The 26,350-nt window shown below is 34.7% G+C and overlaps 1 protein-coding gene across 7 annotated transcripts in view; it reads left to right on the forward strand.

Annotated features, from left to right (window-relative positions):
* The window catches only part of LOC138305523 (atrial natriuretic peptide receptor 1-like), a 337,291-nt gene that overhangs the window by 225,108 nt on the left and 85,833 nt on the right, over positions 1 to 26,350 (forward strand). The window contains exons 1-2 of one of the 7 annotated variants that reach the window (XM_069245779.1): positions 6,016 to 6,955; positions 7,968 to 9,264. The exons of 2 other annotated variants lie outside the window; for them this stretch is intronic. In XM_069245779.1, coding sequence (XP_069101880.1) covers positions 8,520 to 9,264 — 745 coding nt within the window. In that variant the 5' untranslated portion in view covers positions 6,016 to 6,955; positions 7,968 to 8,519. Of the gene's footprint in view, positions 1 to 6,015; positions 6,956 to 7,967; positions 9,265 to 26,350 lie in introns of those variants that run through there. 4 more of the 7 variants (XM_069245782.1, XM_069245784.1, XM_069245780.1 and 1 more) reach the window with 4 other exon arrangements.

The following is a 26,350-nucleotide window of genomic DNA, read 5'->3' on the forward strand; positions in this document are numbered from 1 at the left end:
CGCAAGTATCCGTGATAACACAGAGAGAGGGCTTTACAGATAGCAATGTATGGCTGAAGCCTTGCATCCACTGTCTTATCTCAGCTGTACTGTCCTGTAGAAATGCCGTTTGATTATATTTCGGAATATAATTTCGAGTGAAATATTAGCACTGTTAGACAGGGTCTACATTACTGACAAGTCCTAGCAAGATTTCACATAAGTATTCTATATCTATATTTAGAGTTAAAACTTTTCTACACTTTTCCGTGAGTGTCATGTTGCTAAAACAAATCTCCCTCAAACATCCTTAACTGTCGAATCCTAGCGGTTGCATTCCTGAAAATGATCACTTGATACATATCATCTTTAATTTACAAATTTACGATTGCTGTGTTGCTAAGATACCCCTGCAACACCCTTACTGTCTGAGCACTAGCAGTATCAAGCAGTTGTTTCTTTATAATTATGTCTAGTTTTTACTCTTGTGGGTATGGTATTGTTTAAATTCCTCTACATTTCTGATTGTTATGTTGCTAAAATATCCTTTCAGCACATCTTATTGTCTTGTCGGAGCACTAGCAGTACTAAGCAGCTGTATTTTTAATATTAGTCCTAGTTTTTACTCTTGTAAGAGTGGTGTCTCTTAAATTTCCATAAAGTTGTCACTTTATCGGATGCCTGGGTGTGTTTTATTTTGCTAAATATCCATGTAACCCTCTATTAAATGACGAATCCTAGCAGGATGACACAACTGTATTTTTAGAATAGTTCCTTAATACGCTTCTGTGAATATTGTGTCGCCACAATCGCAACACAATACCGCCTTAATGAATGCATACAGTATTTATAGGTAGCCCTGTCGTAGAGGCGACTTGGCGACACTTCCTAGCACCCAACGCTGATTAACGTCAAGCCTACGTAAACAGTCTCTCAATCAACGAGCTCAATGTCGTGAGCTGGCTACAGAATTGCTCAGAAAGGTGATTGTATCGCGCGAAGCATGGAGAAAAATGTCTCATAACTGATACTCCGGATATAATATCTAATCATCTAACAAAACCGAAACGAATCTTATCGCCCACATCACAAAACTGATCTGTCCTTTGTCATAATGATTGCCTTTGATCATCTAAGGAAGCCACCAAGATTTAGTTGAACAAAAGGCCGGGATACCAGACACACGGTTCTAACCTGGCTGATGTCGTGGGAGTCGAGCTCGCGACTTAGGGCTATAGGATTCGCGGTAATATGACAGAATACCTTAACCAATCAGTCATATCGGCCCAGCAATCGTGACAGGATACCTTAACCAATCAGTCATATCGGCCCAGCAATCGTGACAGGATACCTTAACCAATCAGTCATATCGGCCCAGCAATCGTGACAGGATACCTTAACCAATCAGTCATATCGGCCCAGCTATCGTGACAGGATACCTTAACCAATCAGTCATATCGGCCCAGCAATCGTGACAGGATACCTTAACCAATAAGTCATATCGGCCCAGCTATCGTATGACAACAACATTGATATTTCTATTAACATCAATTATCTACAACTTTGGATACTCAAAGAATACATTTTTATGTTTTTTGTTTGTTTGGCTTTGACACCAATTGTTTGAAATACACTATGTATCGGGCATCCATGATGTCCAATTTAAGGTATAATCTGAATACATTGCGTTTCTACCACGAACAATACCGACTACCTGTCTTGATTTCTTGGTCGATAATGAACATACCTGTGTACGCTGTATAAGATGTGGTATGACTATGATAAGAGCTCCGTCACGGTTCATTAGGCAGTCACAGATAACTCAGTTTCATCAATATATGCACAAACTATACAAATTATTAGGTAATTTGACTTAGTCTCCAGCCTCTTCTCTCACCCCAATCATCATTTTGCATAATATATGCAATGCGTAGTAACACCCGTGTTATTGTGCTTGTAATGTAAGCACGAATGTATAATAACAACTCATGTTTACAACACAATGTACTAATTTATAAAGGGAATAAATAAATTGAACGCTTGCATACTTTGTCGTTACTCTGAAAGAAAAATACTACAGCAATATCAATTGCCTAGTAGTGTACCTCTCCCACGTATGCAAAATAAAAAAAAATATCCTTAAATTACATTGAATGATCATTTATTAACCCATGCTTTAGGCTTTAGATATCTTTTTTTTCATTTAATTGTTCTTTTCATCTCAAACATTTTAGAACTCTATCAAAATGCAAATACTTAGACGAATAAAAAGCAGACAAATCAAACGAAACCATTTGTATACATGCGATTTGGTTAGTAAAGGTTGAATCTCTATTATCGCTTCGCATGCATGTCACCTTCACGTGGCATTAGATCACTCGCAGGCCTACGATTGCACAACTTCATTAGTTAGATTGTAAAGACTTTGACATGTATTGGCGTTTTTTTAATATCGGACCATCTCCGACACAAACAATTAAATCGCGTACAAATCGTTGCACCAGGGACCTAATAGATAAATAGCTAATGTTTACACGATTTGTTCAATCATGCATAAAACATCTCGGTTAATTGATTATATGGAGGTCGTGTTGACACTTCCAAATACATTAATACTTACAAAATAACCAATATCGAGAGCCAGCAAATGGAGCATGAAACCATTATGGCTGCATATGCTGGCATGAGTGAAAAAAGTTCTGATTAAGTCTGTCGGCATTGATTAATAGACTTATAGCATGACGAATTCCTTGATTTCCCCCTGTTACGAAAAATGTCCATAGCACTATATCTACAGCTTTGGATATAGTTTTAGCTGTTGTTTCAATGGCATGGCTTAACTTATTCGTGATTGGTTCTCGTTTCGTTTTTTTATCGTATTATAAGATATAGATGTATGGATAATAACGTCATATGTTTTCAATTATAAATGCAATACATATAGTGGTCAACACTGCAGTGTCTTGTGTGTCGTTCGTATCATCTTAATGTGCTGGTGGTGTTGAACAAGGATAAATAGCATAATAAGTGTCGCCTTGGTTGGTTGGTCGACAAGGATAAATAACACAATAAGTGTCGCCTTGGTTGGTTGGTCGACAAGGATAAATAGCACAATAAGTGTCGCCTTGGTTGGTTGGTCGACAAGGATAAATAGCACAATAAGTGTCGCCTTGGTTGGTTGGTCGACAAGAATAAATAGCACAACAAGTGTCGCCTTGGTTGGTTGGTCGACAAGGATAAATAGCACAATAAATGTCGGCTTGGTTGGTTGGTCGACAAGGATAAATAGCACAATAAATGTCGGCTTGGTTGGTTGGATGTCGACGACTAACGTCTTATCGATGTATCGTCTTAGGTCATTCAAGGACAGAATGAACTCTATACGATGTACTACACATATGGATGCCTGTACTATTTTGGGAGGCTGCGGTTAATTTTCTAAACTTCGTTGCATCACTAAACACTAATATTTCGAGCCCTATAATGCTTCAATAATTCCTCCTCTCTGTTTACCTTGTTTTCTTTCTGCTTTAACAGAGTTAGCTCAAATTGATTTTTTTTATTTAAGCCGAGTTTTGCACTAGCCGGAACTGAACGATTTATAAATTGGTATTTTGATGTATTCAGTCCGTGCACCGACCCTTTGCATGCGACATACCTGCGACGTGGTTTGTTTTTATAGGTCATATTTACTGATAAAAATGCAAATAGAATGGAGTGTTTGTGCATTGTTGTTTATCAAAACAGCTGAAATCAGCCTGTGTTTTGACTACGGCTAAAATAGTCGCTATTGTATTGTTATACACATGTTGCATTGACATATAAAAATGACAAATAATTATCATCTGACCCTGGTGAGATCGTGATATGCATGTTTAACGTAAACATTCTCTGGGCCGATAATGTATTCCTTGAATTTAATCGAATATACAATGAACGACCATATATCGAAATATCTATTAAACCAAGATTTATGTTGGTGTTTTTAAAAAAAAAAAAAAAACTTTTACGACATTTAAAATTTAATAAAACGTAAAGAGTATATTCATCAAGCCTTTTTTTATAATTAGGGTTTTTCTGCAGCTATGTCAAATTTATAAGATGACTGACACCGGTTACTAAAAAAAATCCATAATTCTGTGATTATGTTTGTTTTGAGATTCATTGCTTTACATGTAATATTTAATCAAACATTTTTTTTTCTTCTTTTTTTTTAAATTATTGTTTTTATGAACCCACAACCATCATACTACTGACAACTCATTGGTTTTCGCGAATTAAAATATTTGACAAATTAGTGTATGGAACGTTATATGAATACACAACTAGCCTATACCAGATTGCAAGATTTTTTTAATAATCTGTCTAGTAACAACGAATACGCATCATAAGACCAAAATCGTAAGAAAATTAAGTTTAAGTTGGACATATGTTAAATGACTAGGTGTTACTGGTCGATAAATTACCATTACCAGAATAACACTAGAGGGCGCTGAGTTGTAACACCAAGTGACTCCAGAGGGCGCTGTGGGGTTAAAGTGATGGCGATAATTTTTCCCTTGTCGCTCTCCTCTACACGCGGCATCAAGGTTTTCTAGGTAATTAGTGAAGACTGATGGGGAATTGATGTATGCATCAATAAATACAATTCTGTAGGAGTGGCCAGTCTTATCTGGAAGTTTCCTTCGAAGTGCCACAAATAGCCATTGCTATATAAGACCCTTGGAATAAATCATTTTCTTTTAAGAAGAACTTGCTCTCTGATGTATTGAACAAATTTCTAATGCATCAGTATATTGAAAATATTGGGTGTTTCGGACCTCAGCAGTAATGCTAGAAATTCTTCAACATGATTATATAGGAGCCTACCAGTAGAATCAGTATAGCTATAATCCTCATTTTCTTTTATTCAAATAAGAAAACGCGTGCACTTGATCCAACTTAAACATATGCATTCCTATCAAAGGGAAAGTGCATCTGATTTCTCTTCAACACCTTCCTAAAGATCAGAAGGAATGTTGTCCGCTATGCAATACATGCATGTCGCGATTGGCAGGATATACGACAAACATATCCCTTCCTTAGGATTACCGTTATAAATGATAGATCACCTTGCCGGTAATACTATCACATCACGTCTTAGGTGTTGCTATACAACTCTTGCTGGAACATGGTTAAGCTCAAAGAAACAGAATTTATAAATTCTTTTATCATATTACGGAGCATAGTTATCTTGATATAACTATCGAAAATAGGCCTGAATGGAAGATTTTAAGCAGATAATTATAAAAACATATTCCTTTAATGAATTCTCAGACTGTAGAATTTATCATAAATTACAATTTTTTAATTATTGCGTTTCCTTGTATAATATTTTACACTTAGGTTTATTAGTATCAGAATGGTTAAGCTAACAAGGCATTTTCACTTTATGCGAATACATTTATTATGTTTATTATAAACATCAGAAATCCTCATTGAAATATAACTGGATTAATTTGTACACACGATTGCAATAGAGTGTTATTTTGAGAAGTTAAAGATGTGTGCTCGTCATTTGAAATCGTATAACGGGAAACGGAATCAAATCATTCATATAAAGTAGCAAATAATACAAATTTAAATTTCTCCTAGCGTGCGAAAGGCCAATAAAACATTCGTTTGATGACATGTAGGAGTTAGGTCTAGTATAGCGCATCAAAGTGGTTTAATACGATCAGAGCATACAACTGAATATTGGCTTATATAGCAGAAATATTTAAATCACTTTCTTCGAGAGTAACGTGAGCTGTTTATACACAACGTAGACGTACAAAGTTAAATCATCTGTAAGAATTTGCCGCGAGTCGTCAGATCACACTACAACCACACACAGCTTTGTTATCTTCATTCTTCTATTACATATTTTTCAAAACAAATATAAAAAGTAATATATATACATTTAGCATTTGCAATTCCGATTTATTTGAGTACAAACATGCTATGGTTTAGTTAAGAATAAAACCCCGCCATTGAGGAAGAAAAGCAAACATTACTACCATGACACTATGTTGCTGAACAGCTATACTGGTTGTCGGCTACAGAGCACGGACTGATCCTTTATATCTGTCCACTGAAGCCTCAACATCCACAATACTGTCACGTACGTCAGCTGATGAGAGGTACAGTTAGGTGTAGGTATACTGGGGTGGCCTCAACCTTATCCGAGTGTTCTAAGTTTGGTTCTGTAGTAGCTGAAGGACGTCCACATGACATCATCTTTAAACATACCTTTCTGGATTTTCGCAGGTTACCTTTAAGCTTTACTCTTAGTCGCTAAACACTTTCTTGTCGGATGGTCTTCGTGGAGTGCCGAACTCTTACGTCGTGGGGTGTCAGTATGTTTCTTACCTTCACTTGGAGTATAATCTGTTTTGTGACATCACTATAGCGATATCATATCGAACTTGAACGTTATCATATTTACCAATAACTATTAACAAGGAATAAGACGATGGTTTGTGTTTCAATTCATTTGGTTTCGACATATAAGTGTTTGTCTTGATATGCGATATAATTAAAAACTTCGATTGGAACATTTGGATGACATTATGTAGTTAGGTCGACGTCCATATCGTTAGCATTGCTGATGGACATCAGATAAACACAAATGTAGGATTAATTTTAAAACCACCGGAGTAAACGTTCATCATCACAAAGAAATAATATTAACTAGAGTGAAGGTGAAATGTCACGACGTCAAAATAGATTTAAAACCTGACTATACCCGAGACTACTTATGTGATAATGTGATTTTATTACAATTGTTGTGTTGTTTGGCGATACACAGGATGTGTTACGTATTTCAATGTTGCCACCAGGTTAATGACTAAGGCTATCACACATTTTACAACACTATTTGTGATAATAATGGTCTTACTGCGAACACGGATTATCTCAGTTTCATCTGATTAACGCACAGGTACAAATCCTACAGGTAGGTTTTCAGTTTATATCAGAAGCAGTTAGATGACTTAATGGATTGTTCATATAACATAAAGGTATGATATACATGTAATACATGTATACACGTGTGAATGCAGAATCATAGCATTAGAGCTGTCGATGAAATGTTTAAAGGAGTTAGGCAAGGTATCCAAGGTATTTACAGGTAAATATGACAAAGAAGTATTTATAAACATGCCGTTTCTATAAATAACTATTGAATCAAAACTTATATTTTTATACAAAGCGATACGATTGTTAGAGTGTGTAAATGTATAACTGACAACTGATTATAAGAACATATAATCGATGTCCATGTTTTAAATACTTTATTATATAAATACGAAATTAATACTAAAATAAATATTTGAAATTCGTAGGCATTATATGTCACTATTGGACTACATATTTAACATGAACTTGGTGTGATAAATGATGTGCTTTAAAACTAAAGACAGGGATATGATAATACTCGTATATATAGTGATGATTTAACATAATGTTTAAATCGGTTTTTTACTCAAAATAGCCGAAAGAAAATTATCTCAACATATTATTGACATTGCAGAACATAACATTTAACCATTAAACATTTAGAAACAACTTAATTCTCTATTTTGTAGGACATTGGATACTAATTAATTAAATAAACACTTTTGATAATTTAAACATGTATCACATTAGTATTTCTAGCTTTGAAAAAAACTCTCTTTGTCTCAATGTTTTTATATGAAATAACTGGTACTTTCTCCCGACAAATAAGAAATACAATTATTTTTTAAGCTTTGGCTTAAACATATGTAGTTAATTGTTCTTGAATTTATAGATAACGAACAATTAAATTAATTTCACCTGGTGATAATATTCAATTTATATTTACAAATAATCATTTATAGCATGTCATTGGCCTTAGTATGATACCTCAGGTAGGTGTATCAGATGTTGATATCAATCTGCTATCTATGTGGATGATCCGCTAATTGTCCGTTTCACCATTGTTATAGCAGACGATCGAGGATTATTGTGGAAATATCAATAAATGACAAACGTTTAGTCGACTTGGATTACACGCATTCCATTAAGTGGCCAGTCTAGGATGATCGGATTTATGAAGAACATATTAGCAGTAGTTAGAATAACAACGTTAAGTCTGTAAGAGAATTCAAACGAATTGCACAACGGAATGGCTTGTCCGCGAGGATAGTGGCTGCTTCTCAAGCAGCAATACACAGTGAATTGTAGGCGAACCAAATGTGTTGAAAGTGGAATGTTAAAGTGCGCAAGCATCGACGACATATAGGAGAATCACACGATTTATTAATATCACGGAGTAAGGCTACAGAAATGAAACAACAGGAAATAATTATAGATATTGTATGAAGCATGTAATGTATCAGGTAACAGCTCAAAATGCAATTAAAGAAGTCTTCGATTCTGTAAATGGTATCTTAACTCAGGGAGGTGTGTCATTAAAGTAGAATGATTCGCGCCGCATATGAAACGGAAAACAATTTTCTCAGAAAGATCATGTGATCTTTACATGAGGAAACACAAAAATGGGACTGGATAAAAAAACGCAACGCAAAGGTGGACGTGACTTTTATGCAATATATCAATTAATGAATATGGAGATATTATTTTATTTTGCGCTTTTTCTTATCTGCGGAAGTTGTTTTGGAAAACAGGAAGTAAAATTAGGGGTGATACTGCCTTCTCGAGGAGACCATCTCTTCATCAAAAACAAAGTTCTCCCCGCCATTGAATATGCTATTGATTCGATAGAAAATTCAACAAAATTGCCGAATCACAAACTGGTGGTGAATTATCGCGATTCGCAGTGTTCTGAGACTATAGGCCCACTGAAGGCAATAGACCTCTATGTGGACAAAGAGGTCGATGTGTTTTTTGGACCAGCGTGTGATTACGCTGCTGCACCCATAGCAAGATTTTCCGCTTATTGGAATATTCCGGTTATTAGCGCAGGTGCAGCGGTAAGAGCTTTTGATAACAAAACGGAATATAAACTATTAACACGCATCAGAGGATCTTTCGCTAAAAATGCCGAATTTGTGGAAGAAGTGGCTAAGGCTTTTAATTGGACAAATATTGGACTATTTTTTCATGAAAATATGGGAGCAAAGGGTACTGGTAAAAGTGATTGTTATTTTGCCGTGGAACCCATATTCTATATGCTCAAGAGCACATTTAACATTCAGCCAAGGTATGAACAATTCGACGAGAACTTCCCGGAGGATCATGATTATGGGGAACTTCTTCAAAAGGCTTCAACATATACCAGAAGTAAGTAAAACATTATATAACATATACCAGAAGTAAGTAAAACATTATATAACATATACCAGAAGTAAGTAAAACATTATATAACATATACCAGAAGTAAGTAAAACATTATATAACATATACCAGAAGTAAGTAAAACATTATATAACATATACCAGAAGTAAGTAAAACATTATATAACATATACCAGAAGTAAGTAAAACATTATATAACATATACCAGAAGTAAGTAAAACATTATATAACATATACCAGAAGTAAGTAAAACATTATACAACATATACCAGAAGTAAGTAAAACAGTATATAACATATACCAGAAGTAAGTAAAACATTATATAACATATACCAGAAGTAAGTAAAACATTATATAACATATACCAGAAGTAAGTAAAACATTATATAACATATACCAGAAGTAAGTAAAACATTATATAACATATACAAATGTTGGCCTTCTGTTTTTCTGAAAACACGCGCATCGGATTTCATAAAACTGCATTAGTTAGATTATCACGAACTTCTTCCGCCACAAGTTTGTTTTCTCTTTGTGCTAAAATTCTTGTCTTGATTTTTGCACGAATATTATTATTTGTTTTGCATACTCGATAAGATTATTTAAAAGTATAAGTTGCGAATCCAACGAAACATGGCAACTGTGGGTTTATGTTCCTGCTGAATTCAAAAGGAAGAGTAACTTTGATAATGAAGTTAATAACATGTACAAAATGTACATTCAGTTAAAATATGGTACCAATGACTAAAATCAGACAAGCGTACGAAATGAACTTATTTATCAAGTGGTGATAAGGGCGACAACCTATAGCTAGAGGTGTTGTGTTGTCCGGACCAGTATGGTAATGCACACGTTGTTTTGGAATTTTTGCGTCTATTTTACATCTACAAACATATTAAATCCACTGTGTGATCCGCGGAGAAACACGTGTCGGCGTTTATGTGTAACACAATAGTGTTTTAACCAGAGACTCCCTGCTACTCTGGGAACCCAGCATGTGTATGCTACTGATATCATTGGCCCCCACATTACAAGGGAAGTATCTGACCCGAAACGGTGTTTCTTGTCAGTCAGGTCTAGTGCATGGTTTGAAACACGTGCAATGTAGGGACTATTTGATCTCGGTCGATGTGGTGATGAGGCGTGTAGAAGCACGTCAGAGTAGTGATAGTTAGATATTCTATTCATTTTATATGCATGTAGAAAACAAGCAAATATACTGATGTATGATATAGAAAATGCTCAAACAATTTAGAAAAAACATGCAAAGATATTTGTGTCTACATTTGGCAATAAGATTATAATTACAATGCGGATTTAGATATATGAAAGGTACTTATGATGTGTGATTACGTAATAAGAACATTCACTCTCCATAAGTACTAGTATTATCTATAAAACGTACCGATCAGGCCATACTGAGGAGATCTAACGATCGAGGGATATACATTAAACTGAAGGCGTTCGGGGATTAGTGGTTTGTTGTCTATACCTTATGTTGGCATGGTTAAACTACCATTGAAATGTAACATTAATACGTTTAGTTGGCGTGCGAATTCATCTGTTAGTAACCATCAAGGAAAATGATTAAATAGCAAAGCTCTTGTCCTTATGCAAAATTAAACTTATTGTAATACAAAAATATATTTATATAAGACAGGTTACTTTTCTTATAATGGCGTCTATTCCCAACTGATTGACCAATGCCGCTATAATAAATACGTTTTGCTTTTTCTTAAACAATACAGTTGATAATAATAAAAACAGACAATTGAAAGACTTAATCTTGACGTAATCTAAAAGCATTATCAATAGCGCCAGAACAATAGGGGTTTACAAGAACTCGACACCCTTACGTGTGTTTATCTCCCCTTGTTTTGACTTATTCAGACTTGGAGTATATGCATTATGATTGAATACCATTACCTCTGACCGCTAAACAGATTATCGTTCATTTCTAAATATCCATTTTTAATACCCAAACGTGCCGAATTTGACATGTGCTGGATCACTAATTGATAAACAGCACCTGTTAGTATTTGTTAATAACCAATTATTCCTATATATAATCCAATCCCCCATCTATTGTACTTCGGCAGGAATTCGTCAATTATTGATAATGTCCCTCTAGCACCATCGCTAATGAAGTATTAAATACTAACTTGGCGATATTCGTACGATAAGCTTGGTACGTAATTTATTCATGTGAAACCGCTTTATCTGGCATATCGCTTTGTTCGAATTGTTCTGGGTACTCAGGGATAAAATTACATAAGTATACGAGATGTATTGTCATTCAAGACATCAAATTAAACCGCCTTGTCAATGATCATACTATTTTATCCCTGCGACTGTATTATGACCGTCGTAGTAACTTCCATCTTCAACAGCAAAATTTTATAGTTTCGGAAAAATTAATAGTTTTGTATGACACATAGCACATGTCGCAGAGTAGCACAATGTACAGTAACTTAGATGATATATTTCAAAAAGGTTGTTAAAAGGTTATCGAAAGATCAGAAATAAAGCATATATCGTAATGATTTAAGTTATTTGCATGTAGTGAACTCATTTTGCATACTGCTTGATACAATATATTATTAAAATGCTGTTTAGGTGCAGAAATAGGTTGGAAATGATCTCCCTGTAGACACGTATTCATTGCCTTTCCCCTTAAAATGAAATATTTGAAACATTGTTATTTTTTTTATTTATACTGTGTCTAACCCATTGAACCATAGACACACTGCAAAATCTGTTTCCGATTTACGCATAAGGGTTGTTTTTTTAATCCAGAAAAAAACGTCAGAAATCCATTTTATCCCGCATCATCTACCAACTCGGTTTTCACACCGTATCTCATCCTATAGCGTATTACAATCATTTAAAGGCTTCAAGTATACAGTAATATTAAATATCATTTCCTTTGACTATTCTGCTGCTCTCATTCCATTCTAAATATCAATTTTGATTACCCAGATGTGCCGATTCTGACATACGTTATATAAATATAATCGATAAATGTATGTAATTATCAATTATCCCGTACGCTAGCAATTGTACCTACACTTGATTTGATTACCCATCCTTAGTAGTTCCGTCAAGTAATTGCTGTTATCGACTATTTGTGTCTAACATTTTCAATAACTACTATCTCATATCATTGCAATGTAAGTGCCTCATTGACAGACATGGCAAATGTAGCGACAACTGTGAGACGGGTCGATTCTAGATTAGATATAATTAAACTATGTGTGGAATTATACAATGGCCTAACAATTATGTTCCCGAGATAAGACCTCGAATGACCAAGTTTATCGATGACTGTCGCTTCTTATCCAATGAGGAACAATACTGAATACATGTTCCATTTATTGCTATGATATGTCGATGTATGCTAGATGGATCAAAACAATGTCATCGTATATTCATTTATTATTATTAATTAACTGACACATAGCTTAAATATAATTAAATATAAAATTATCAGTTTTGTAAGTAAATAGCAGTATTAATCTGCTCACTGTCCTTGAATAACGGTTTATGTTGTTATTTTTGACATGACACTATAAACTTTATTTTGAATATCAGATTTCGGATTTATATTAATTCTAAATACCATAGAAACGTAAAATAAACAGTTTTAAGATTTGGGTTGTCAATCAGAATCGTGATTCTATCTAGTATTAAACCATTTTTAACAAACTCTTTGTAAATTGCCCCATTACTGTCATTGATATTGACAAAAGATTTCACATACAATCGGTTTTTCGTTGTTAATATAACTTTTTGTCATACTAAGGGCCCTTTGTCAAGTTGAATTTTCCAAAATACAGTTAAAAATATACACAAGTGTTTTTGATCCTAGCATTGGATAAGTCTTCAAATTAAAATTGAAGTGAAGTCACCATTTCAATATTTTACTGAACTTTTTAATTAGACGAAAGTGCAGTTGCTATGGAAATCTCTTTTGTGTATTCCGTTCTTCTGTTAAAACATCCTTATTTTAGTCTGTTTTAATCCCTAGAATCGGACAAAAACTTTCCTTTATAGAGACAAATGAAGCTCGTGACAACCTAAATGGAGCTCTCGAGAACACATAATTACCGCACCACACTCATTAGGCTACGACTTAATTAAGTTAATTAGTCTTACAAACTAATTACCCATAATTCAATTTCTGTTTGGTCCGCAGAATCCTTAATTTGAAAGTGAGGAAATGCTAGCGCGCATGTCTGTTTGTGTCGTCATTGATACGGAATAAAGCGACGGTCATGTTTGCAGCAAGCCCTTCAAAGCTGTGTCATGAAAGATGTCTTGTTATCAATGTACACCGTAGTTGTGTAATCAGTTTTGCCTCTGAGTACTTCTCTAATTAGTTTAGGTAGCAGCAATGTCAAATATATATCTTAATTGAATTAGAGCCTGAACTACGAAACGATTTTTATTCTTGTCTAACGTTCAGAAGGGAAATGCCAGTATCCTTTAGGAAAATGCACCATCCATTTGATGTTTGTGTCCAGCTTAAGAAATGCTGTCGTTTGTAAAATTGGTTATAATTTTAAAGTGATTGAATGTGGATTTACATGTATATTGATTATTGTCATTAACTGATAATTGCATTAATTTCCATTCATGTGTCAAAAGAGAATAAAATGACGAAATGTAGTTAATGAACTAATCCATGCATTATTTTGCAAACTTTTCTACAATAAGTAGCTTTTTCCGGCATGTCTCCTTGCAAATGATGTATACATCATCTGAATTGACCAATCATTGTCTGTTAATAGTTTAGTGAAATCTTATGAAAACATGTCATTAACTCGTTAAACGTTTCAAGTGGTTTATGGCTGTTTAAAATGTCAAATGCCTAACGAGGTCTTCTAACATGTTGTTTTTGTTTGGTAGTCCTAAACTCATGTCGTTCAGATGGACTAGCTTGTTAAATACGATAAATCGGTAAACATAATAAGTAAATTGACGGGCGACGTCAAAAAAAACACAAAGACTTTGGTACTCATGGTCATAAGTATGTTGTAATAGCTGTAGGGGAAATGTCTATGGGATCTCAAATCACAACACTCAAATCTAGACAATACTTGTAGGGAAGTCACATGGTCATCATCACACTATTCCATGTCATTCCGTCTGTATTGTAATTTGTTCAGTGAATCTTCCATGTTTTAAAAACTCTTTTGTTTGATAGACTTAAAAGCTTGTTTTGGCGAGAAGTAGATTTAATTTGGAATTTGAACCTTCAGCTGAGAAAAGAGCGTTGTCATTCCGTAAAATACATTTCTGTTTCCTATTTCTATTATGAGATTGGTTGATTTCAATTTCATGGAACTAGCATCACATTGTAAAGTCCATTTTTATTAAAACTGCACAATAAACAATGTTTTAGTCAATTAAATTATCTATGCAACTTGATAATTTCTCTATTACGTTTTTGTAATCGAACCAATTGCACCATTACATTTGATTCCAGTACACAAAGCAAAAAAACTCAAACAGGGATTTCGGTAAACTTTATTTTATTTTATTTTTCCCAAATAAATACTGTTTCCCATTTTAGATATTTAAGTATACCTTTACATGTGACTGTTTAAGCTATATATTCATATCTATACTTTGATTTTGACTCCTGTATCAACTGTGACTACCGCTATCCCCTCTGTATATATTTTACTTACATTTTCTCTGTTGATTCTGACTCCCTATATATCTACTGTGACTACTGTTATCCCATCTGTATACATTTTACCCGTTAGTGCCCTAATCGATACCTACATCACGAAGTGCCGATCAGAGCCCAACACTAACATATTTATCGCATTACTGAGGCTAAACAGACAATATAAACCCAGGTGTTACCGCCACAGACCACCGTTGACCTCTGACCCATGCATGACCTTGAAGATCTATACAATGACCCAAGCGGATGTTACAACTAACGCATAATTATATTTACGCGCGTCTTCTTTCATTGCTTTATTGCTATATTTTCCAGGCTACTGTTACCTTTATAATGAATTTCTGGCTTCATTACTTCGACATATTGTCAATAGCGACAGTAACAATAGATTAATTCATCGGAGACAGAATAAATAGGGAAATTAGCCCTGCTGTAGTGTGACCGAATAGGGAAGGGAAATTACTTATATAAAATGTACATTTAATCCACATCCGAAACGCATGAGAGCACAATCATTATACGAAAGTTTGACACATGCATTGGATAGTTATACTAGCGGGCGAAAATGTTATGTATTCCCAAGCTACATGTACATTCAAAGCAAAATCTCTTTAGAATATATTTTGTATAATTTTGAAATATGGAAAAGGCGTATTCTTACGCCATCACCCAAAGTAATACAGAACATACAATGCTATATTACAATATTCTATTACCAAACACTGCTAAAGAAACAACGGTATTGGATATGATGAAGAAAACACTACTTCACACGCGTGATAGCATTAAGGACAAGATCTTTGTGATAGTAAAAATGTCGCAGTCAGAATACGGCTGGTAAAGCCTTCCTGGAGTACTGTAATATATATCTATCACACAGAACTGTCACACTTATCTATATACCGACCCACATTTCACTTGGTCATTCGCGTGCAGTGTATTTCCGGATGATTCGCAATTGTTTCACGTTCAATCCCAGAATACATTTCGGTGCGGAACTAATTTCCGGTATCAGCTATATATAGAAGATGCTAGATGTTGTCTCTATTCGCTGACAGGTCTCAGGCTACTTGACATCGTGATTTCATTTGCCGTGTCGGAACCAGCGTTTACACAGCACAATGACTACAAATCAAGGGTCCAGAGGTGACCACTGGTCACTGCTCTGGCCAATTTATTGGTCGTAGTTTGGCGCTAATATGACACACGCTTGTCAGCGTAGAATTAGTATCAACACAAAAGAGTTCCAACAAATTGTTCATGTTTTCACAAAGCAGATGGCTCCGGCGCCATTATTGGCTTCGGTTTGAATGAACGTGGCTGTTTTTTCCTAGAATTCTAGATGGTGTTCTGGTCATCCTCGTACATTAACGAAAGTATAGACTCAGATGTAGAGATGTCCAGAAGGTCTTCATCAGAGCCATGTTTCATTGTGATGGATATAATATTATTTCAATAACAACATACTTGTACAAATCTATCTTAAGTTGTTTATGACGCGGCGAATAGAAACTAATTGTTCGACTGATAAACACTAATCCAGCATATCCTCAAGCAAAATCTGCAGAAGCTTGACATTAGCGTGACGTACATCAGAAAGACACATGTATATTGTATCTGAATCAGATATACATATTGTAAACTTAAAGTTGCTCCGGACCAAGCATCAAGAAAAAACAAGCCACCGCATAACACCCAGCGAAATTTCATGACTGTTTTCATGTTTAGAGCTAGAGTTAGTAACTTATTGAAGGACGAACTTGGATAAATCGGCAAACTGTGTAGATATAGAACACTGAATAACACAAAATCGAGTCTAAATAAACCGTAAAGTTTGTTTTCTGACCGGATATCATTCTGATATGTGAGTTGTATCTTCCTAACATAAACATCTGCACAACTCAATTCTTAAAGTTCATGTGCAATTTCAACTGTCATTAGCTGCAGACTTTCATTGAAATCATAATGTTGCTGCATGAGCCAATCAGACGAGGTTACAAACGATGACGTCATATTTTATGTTATGAAATGATAACATAAATTGATCAACCAATAGAAATATTGGTTGATGCTATACGCGAAATATCTGTATCACTCTTTATAAAAACATCTCTTGGTATTGTTCCATTTTTTATTTACCATATTGTTTCATTTTTATTTCTGTTAAAACAAATACAATGAAAAAATGCTAATACGGTATGCCTAATTTAGTACAAAATCTTAAATGTTTGACTAGGATTAGTGTCTTAATCATAAACTAGTTCATCAACGTTTCCTTTTGGGTAATAGGTAAAGACTAATCATATTCTATGTATACAGTACTTTTGCCTACTAATATGAAGACTTATCGTATTCTATATGTACAGTACTTTTGCCTACCAACATGAAGACTTATCATATTCTATATGTACAGCACCTTTGCCTACCAATATGAAGACTTATCATATTCTATATGAAGACTTATCATATTCTATATGTACACAACTTTTGCCTACCAATATGAAGACTTATCATATTCTATATGTACACTACTTTTGCCTACCAATATGAAGACTTATCATATTTTATATGTACACTACTTTTGCCTACCAATATGAAGACTTATCATATTCTATGTCTACAGTACTTTTGCCTACCAATATGAAGACTTATCATATTCTATATGTACACTACTTTTGCCTACCAATATGAAGACTTATCATATTCTATATGTACACTACTTTTGCCTACCAATATGAAGACTTATCATATTCTATATGTACACAACTTTTGCCTACCAATATGAAGACTTATCATATTATATCTGTACTTTACTTTTGCCTACCAATATGAAGACTTATCATATTATATCTGTACTTTACTTTTGCCTACCAATATGAAGACTTATCATATTATATCTGTACTTTACTTTTGGTTTCAACAAGCTCATTAGATGTTGCACATATATCTATAACGATCTTTGAAATATAATACCAACTTGATTCGTTCTAGAAAACACATTAACAAGCAGAGATATATACATTTTTGTACGTGATTCATTAATGAAATTGGAATAAGAGATCTTATACACGTCAATGTTTCTTTGTATTTTTTACTGTTATGGTGCAAACAAAGCATACCTTCAGTCTTTATATAATGTGATGTCAGAGATGACAATTTGGCGCGTGCATTGTGCGCGATGAGAACAAAGGATGAAGCTGATTGGCTGATTTTGATTTCACGTGGTGATTATATGATGTTGATTTCTCCGGTAATGACGGATGATGTGATATAGCGGCATAGGAACTGTTTCATTAGTGTTTCCGCTACAGCTGTTAGACATGTATTTAGTTCCTCAAACTCATTAATGTCACATTTTGACAAATTTCTGTGGATTCAATTTCGACTTTCTGATAAAGAAATATAAATAGAGATGTATTCTTCAGCGAAATCAGTCGACGCAGAGCTGATATGCAGCGTGACACAAACATTTATAACACTTTAAGGTGTTTCATACTTTTAACGTCTTTAACGTTACAGTCTTTTGTTGAAAGTTCATTAGTAAATACATCACATATCACATTGTATGGTCTATATAACGGATATCCTTTCTATGATAGCTACTGACGTCGTCAGTATATATGGTCTATAAAACGGATAACCTTTCTATGATAGCTACTGACGTCGCCATGTCCACTCGTTCACACCTCATTGAGCATTATAAATCCTGAAGATGATTTCTTTGATATAATTGTCCTGAAAACCCTTGTATCCACTGAAATGTCTAAGGGGGAGGAACTCGAATAAATTAGAAATGATAAAGAGGTCTATAGTAGTGTGGTATTCTATAGGATTCATACGATTTACAAGGTGTGTTCACCTCCAAATAAGATTGGTAAATATTCATGGTGTCGAGGGTATGTTAACTCTATACCAGAAGTTTACTTCATAACTACGATTGTATGCCAGTATTTCATATGGGCATCTCGCAATATCATCGATATCATCAAGTTAATGAAGTATTTTTTCCTATAAAAGCAATGTGAAATTACACTAGCTAAAAATCCAAACATGTGATGATGAATAACACCGATGTTATGTTTAAATAATTTAGGATATTTTTTGAAATTGATGTTACTCTCTTTATCGATAAAGTCAGACAACTGAATATTATATTGTTATTGTATGCCGGAACGACTAATCTATAATCGTCCTTTGTCTAACGACTAACCCCCTTTTTAATCAATCATTTACCACCGAGACAGCCCCGACAGTTGTACATACATATTTGTGTATCGACATGTCCCCTGATTAGCACGTGCCATGACCATGCGCACAAATTACGTCCGGTATAGAAACTTGGCGATTTAATACACGCAGCGTAGGAAGAGACATGGTCTAATCTTATTACTTTATTCGACCTTGCATAAAACTCATCCATTAGAACATTTATCGGATCTTTAGCATTATTTACAATGTTGTATATCATTCAAATCAGGCCCAATTAATCGATAGAATGTCGGATATCCGGGATGTCAGTGTCAAGACTTGCTGATATTAGACTTACATGGATGCGGTTTTAATTAATTATGCACCCGATTCGACATGTATATGCGTCCTTCGATCGAGTCCTCTAAATAGATTCTGGTAATGCTACTTTATTGTAACATGTGCCTGCAATTTGTCTATTTTCCTCAGCTAACAATGCCCATAGAATCTCCTTCCGCGCGTATGAATACTCAAAAAATCGATTCCATGTAGTTTCCTAAATTAGTACATCCCGCCTACATTTTTATTCAGACGTATTTATGTCCTGCGGTCGGACCCAGCCATCCTGTTAATGTTTTCTTCCAATGTATTTTTCCATATACTAGTTTGGAAACAATTAATTTGCGTGAAATTGCTAAATCGACAAATGTCCCCAATACAAATAAAACGTGTTGTCTTAAGAAACAGTATTTCTTTTTCCGTCTGTTCTTAGATGTCAATGCGGATCTTTTCATTATATATAACAGTACATATGTACTCCCTGAGACATATTCTTTGGTATGAATATTCATAAATCTGATAATTTACGACATAGGCCTAGCGAGTGAACGCCGCCCCACAGACCGGTGGTTAGTTACTGCACAATGGTCATATCATGTATACATACTAGGGTATTAGTTTGCCTAGCTAGGTGTTACGATTGTTACATCAATTCTGCAAAATATAGGATTAAAAACTTAAAACGATGAGCATTTAAAGACAATGATTCAGCAACATTTTGCCTCAATATGCACACGTGTTGGTATTGTTTTATGTGTGAAGTAATTTCTTTCTTTATCATTTTTAATAAAATTAGAAAAAGAAATTGCAATAACATAAGAAGCACACATTGAGATGTATCATTATTTCATGTACAAGACAAGTATAAGACATTTAGCAGATTCACATCACTTTGGAGCGGTTATGGTAATAATCGTGTGCGGAAATAAATTGCAATATTGTACTTATATTACCAACTGACGGAATGAAATATCCGGAAGGTGATTTCGGAATACGTTTTGAACCGGAAAACTTAAAGCTTTATAAGTATACCTGAATCCACCACTATAGAATTGTGTAGACGAAAATGATTACATGATTTTTATATATCCCGATAAATTTCACGCGTGATAGCAGCTTAAAAGTGCAAATTTGTTTGCACATCCAGATTTGTTTTTTTGAATCAATGTCACGTGTTTGCAAAATGTGAGCCGCGCCACTAAAATGTTCTATACATATGTAAATGAAAGGAGAGGGAAGGGCCACCGAATGACGAGTCTTGGGCGAGCTTGCCGATTCTGTCTAGGTTTAAGGCAGACAAGCCATATAATAAAAGCTAATTTCTGACGCAAGGCTGCTAATTTCCGGATAGTTGTTTCGAATTTGGTTTGAAATAGGGATATTATCTAAAGAAAACGATTTCTTCCTCTTTGTTTAAAGAATATCAATGCGGATGTTGGCTTGTTTTTGTTTTTTGTTTCATTTCTTTTTTAATTGCGGGGAATTGATTTGACATTTTGTTTTGTTTTTATCTATTTTTTTTTCAATTTGGTTTTTGTTTTAACCAAAAACAGCGGTAGTGTAATCGGCATTGCAGGATTAGTATGGTACTATGCTTGAATATATACAGAATGTCTGGAACTTTCCATACCCTATGATAAAGTTTACATATTTTCTGTTCTATAGCACAATCAGGTCTATACTTACACCTAGATAAATTGTTTACTACGCTTGAAATACATTTCTTTTTCCTTGCCAACATGAACTACCTTTTTGAACGATAGTCTAGTTATTTAAAATAACCTATCATTCACTTTTTTGCAATAGCATTGTCTTGAATGCTTAGATAAAAATGCGTAGGTTGCACCAACTGTTAAAAACGAGTGATGATATTACCTTCTCGGATTTCTATGCCAACCAAGTCATTACTGTGGGACATTCAGAATGAATATTTATGACATTATTTTCACAACTTTGGTCCATTTATATCTGTACTGGCTATAAAATTGACATCATTTATCTGAAAACCACAACCACTCCTTCCGATATTACATGCTACGCCATTGAACCTAATCGATCTAGTTATACATTTTTCTTCCTTGACCCTACACTCGGAGACAATTGCCCTGATGTCAGCCTTAGGTCCGGATATAAAAAATCCATTTTCCGATTTATTGATTAGATTTATTACTGTTTACGTCATTGCGCTAGATCTTAAAGACAAAGAAGTTCGGTGACCTAGTTCTAAAATTCTGTAATAAAGATGCGATAAATGTTGACATTTATAGATAATGCCTCAATATAAACAAGTTGAAAGGTAAGACATTAAATCCTTACGCGTAATACATCAAGTTACATCTTAATATGAACGCTATTAAATCGGCAATGCTTCATCGTGTAATCACGGAAAATTCACGTCAAGAAATTCCTGTTTATTTCAGTTTGGCCTAGACTGTTTGTTGGCTGTCTTGTGACATGTAGATGGATTACAAGGGGAATTAATACAGTCTTGCTAATGACAAGTTTACATTAAACGCTTACGTGAAATCAGATAGCTGTCGGTGTAGCTAGGGATATCTATAATTGAGGTATAGTGATGCCCTCTTTTGTATATATACAAAATATTTAATAGTAACGTGTTAGTGCTCTGTTTCCGTCGTTCGTGGCATTAACATCTGAATTCGACTCTCACTATAAGATGCGAACTATTTATGTCACCGAATATGTCGCTGTCTGCAGAACCGCGCTTCTAAATAATTGTAGTCTCTACAATTTCATGCTGCCTTTTATTGCATGGGAAGTAATGTTTCCTTCACAAATGCTTTTACTGAAATCCAAGTCATCGTTTATGGCGTTGTAATGAGATACTTCTGACTGGTGTTACCGAGTGCCGCACTTCTTTGTTACACAGATATCGCCGTGCTCCATCCTACCACCACTGCCATAGCAAGTGTCAATGACTCTTCAAAGTTCACTTCTGTCGAAAGTTCAATATTTTCATTCGAAAAGTTAAAAAAAAAAAAAAAAACACAACATTAATAAAGATGACAATGATGCCACTAATAAATGCTTTGGCTTAGTTTTTTCTAATGCATTTTTCACCACGTGCTTAGCTATTAGTGTTTAGCATGACCTGTCAAAACACGCTGACTGTCTCCAGGGTTGATCCTCCATATATGTGATAGGCCTATCGCTGAGGAACATTCGGTAATTTCCATCGGATCAATGGAAATTTACACATGAGATAGATCATTCATGAAGACTCGGGTAGCACTATTTGATGGCATTTGTATGTTGAGTGTAACCATCATCGTGGTATTTTTTGGGAATGTGTTAAACAGTAATGTTACATTTTCCTAACAAAAGATGACATTAACATGGCAATAACCGAGTTCCGTCTTCGGAACATTCCCTTTTGATAAAATAATCTAGATGTAGCGTCATAGCGATTATTATACAAAAACATCCCAAGGATTAAACGATAGTGTCTAGTTTGAAATATATAGTAGTTGTCATACATTTATCACAGTATACAAGTATACATACGCATGGAATATAAAGTTATATAGGGTATGATTGATAACGCATTGTAGAAAATGTGGCCGAGCGCATGTCTTCAGGTCTATTTCAGAATTCACTTTTCACAATGAGAAATCACCGCCCTTCAAAATATCAAGATGGATAGTACAGTGCTACGAGTTTTCCCTGGTTTTAGAATTGGGGGATTCAGTGGCGGATTTGAAAAATCGTTCTCCTTGAACTCCATGGGGATGTTGTCTTCTATTAGAAATGTCCATTCATCATAACGTTCGTGTTTATAAAACATTTACATGCAGAGTCCATCAATCTGTCTATGTTTCTGTCAAAAATAAAACACAGCTGATGAATCGGGACTCGTTTGTTACAATACAAACTGGATATGGCAATAGTATATCATTTATTAAAAAAAATGAATTTAGAGCTGAATAAATAGAGGTTGTCAATGTTTCCTAATGGATTTGACGAATTATCTGTATTTATTTACACTTATTTTAAAACTTAAACTCTTTGACGAAATGCATTATTTTGGGTACAGATGTACTCAATAAGAATAAATTTTGCGGTCAATATTAAATATAGATCTATATTTCATTGAGATAGGATAAAATGATTTAATTGTCAGTCTTACGAACGATCGCTTAGGAGTAAACATTCCAGGTAGCATGCTATTAACTTGTAAGGATTCTTAAATTATATTGAATATGAATTAATGAAATAAAGTTTTTTATTAACTTACGCATATTGCACATGTCTCCCAATCTGATCTGCCAAACTTACTTCCCTTCTGTTTCACTCCATAACGAAGGGAAGTAACTCTGATATATGAGAAATGATGTCTCCCTGAATGGCTTTTTTTGTGTAAATTCCCTTTACTTTTGTAAGATATACATAAAAGATCTTTGGACATTATATCATGTATTCTTAAGCCTACTGGAATATGCTGTATATTCAGACTGATTTTTGAACCCTTCTGGTTTTTTAAAAATTCATTTTGATAAATAAGAATCTGAAATGAATTCAAATATAAAAATCTCTCAGATGACTTGTGAATGACAGGACCACGCCGTATAATGCACGAGTGCGCACACTCCGAGAATTAGTCTGCCAAATTTTCGACTCCTTTATATTAGGCACAGAACTGTAAAAACCGCATCAGAAGTCTTGGCATGGCTGTTCACGGTCAGTGCATCCAGGAAAAGAAGATCATTCGCCACACTGCGCATGTGTTAGTGTATGCGCCTCCTGTATGTGGGAAAGTGTATACCATCACTTCATGTTTCCCGGTCAAGAAAGAGCACGTATAATTATGCGTTGACAAATAAATGAAAATCAGAATTGACAAATCGACAGAGAATATGGGATTATGCGTCATTTTGTTCATTGTGAAATATGTCTCTTTTTGTAAATTCACATCATAAAGACATTTTCTTCTGCTTTCTGACGCTGGAAGTTTGATCCTCAGACAAAGGAATACAAACCACAAATAGGCTTCACATATACAACACTAAAAGGTACCTCAATAGTGTAATGGTACATAGTTTGACTCTATATAAATACTACCTGCATTAGAGGGCGACAGTGCCTAGTGTCACCCCGAGGATATCACTGTCACCCGATTTATTATCCCAAAAGTCTAGCAACAAAACTAGTTTTCAAGTATTTGCAATTTATTGAAACATTGAAACTGATTTTAGCAAAAGTCGAACAGTCACCGGCGGCAGTAGAATAGCATATCAGCTTCTACTCAGTAGCGCTATCATTGCATTATAAAAAAGAATACTAACAATAAGCATTTAGTGAAAATTATTGTTGTCTTGTTTCCTGCGTTTGTTAAAATCTTAACGTTTTTGTAAATCTCAATGGATTTTGGTTTCGTCCCGTCGTTTGTTTTCAACATAAGCAACGTCACGAAGACGCTTGAAATCGCATGTCTTCCGTTCACCTAATCACCGACGGGTTTTTAAAAACAACATATAGCGCTGGACGGTAAGCGAAAAGGTGGATACGGAAAGCTCCATCCTTAATTAAAAAAAATATATTGATCAATAGACTAATTTGGTAAAACTTTTACTAAATAGCTCTAGATAAAATTTTAAGCGTCGCTTCAAAAACAATGATGGCGTCGAAAAAAAAGAAACGAGTGCGCATCTTTTTCGGGCGGTTAATATTTTGCACTGTCAAAAATACACTATCATCCGTTGCTAGGGGGTTGCTACGAACGTGTCTATTGTTTCCTATTGTTCTAATGTTACCTGCCGTGTGATAGTGTAAATAACAAAATATCTCTCGACCAATCAGAATGCAGGATTCTCATTTGAGGTATAATAAAAAGCATAAACACCCATTTACTTTGAGATTCGTCTATACCGTTTCTGTCTTGAATGTATCTAAAACTTATGGTTTGTTTTAAATACTTTTAACGATAGATATTTCAGTAGAAATGGGTTCTTCTAATGTGTTTATATTTTCATTAGTCTTGTATTTCAAATCTGACATTCACTTCCATATATCTAACATCAAATGTAATGCACATTGGCAAGTCTGATATTTCAGATGATTTTTATTTTACAATGTGAATTCAGTGTACTTATAAGTTGTGAAACACTCCTGTTTCGAGTCAAACGAACAAAGTAATGACCTATCTTGTCCGGATATTTTATCGCCAATAATGATCGGTTCTGAATTTAGACATAAGCATTGAACTTCCCCTTGGGATGAATTTTACACATGCGTAGACATCACTCGTTAAATGAAGCATAAATGAGGCTCTCGAGGGGATATTTATTTCAATAGCAGATGGGTTAATGGATACGGGAATGCTGAGAATTGCGGGTGAATCTTTTGAAGTTTCCTTGTCAGGCCATATAAATAACTTTAGTTGACTTTGAGTGAAATGTTACAAACCATGTTGGGCAATCTCACACATGCATATATGCATCGATTCACCGAAATGAATGGTACATGTACTAGAAAAAAGAGACTGGTTAATTCCAAGGACATTGAAATTCCCAAACTGCCAATTCTGTATACGGGTACTCCTCTAGCATTTCGGCAATTATGCAATTATCTCCTATTTTCAATTTAGCAAACCAATTCGTTTTCTTTGAAAGGTGGTTTCTCTGTCATCCAATCGAAAGTAACTAGCAAATGGTTAAACAAAAGGATTAGTTGTCTGATATGTGATGTATTTGTTTGGAAAATTATATTGACTATGTTAGAGTAAACCGAGTGTATATGTGTCCGTGTTTAGGTGTGCCTCATTGTCAATTCGAGATGATTGAATGTACTATAGACCTATAAACACGAAAGCCACCGAACATCTCAACGTTAC

This window comes from Argopecten irradians, chromosome 13, assembly GCF_041381155.1.
Source record: "Argopecten irradians isolate NY chromosome 13, Ai_NY, whole genome shotgun sequence".
Lineage (NCBI taxonomy): Eukaryota > Metazoa > Mollusca > Bivalvia > Pectinida > Pectinidae > Argopecten > Argopecten irradians.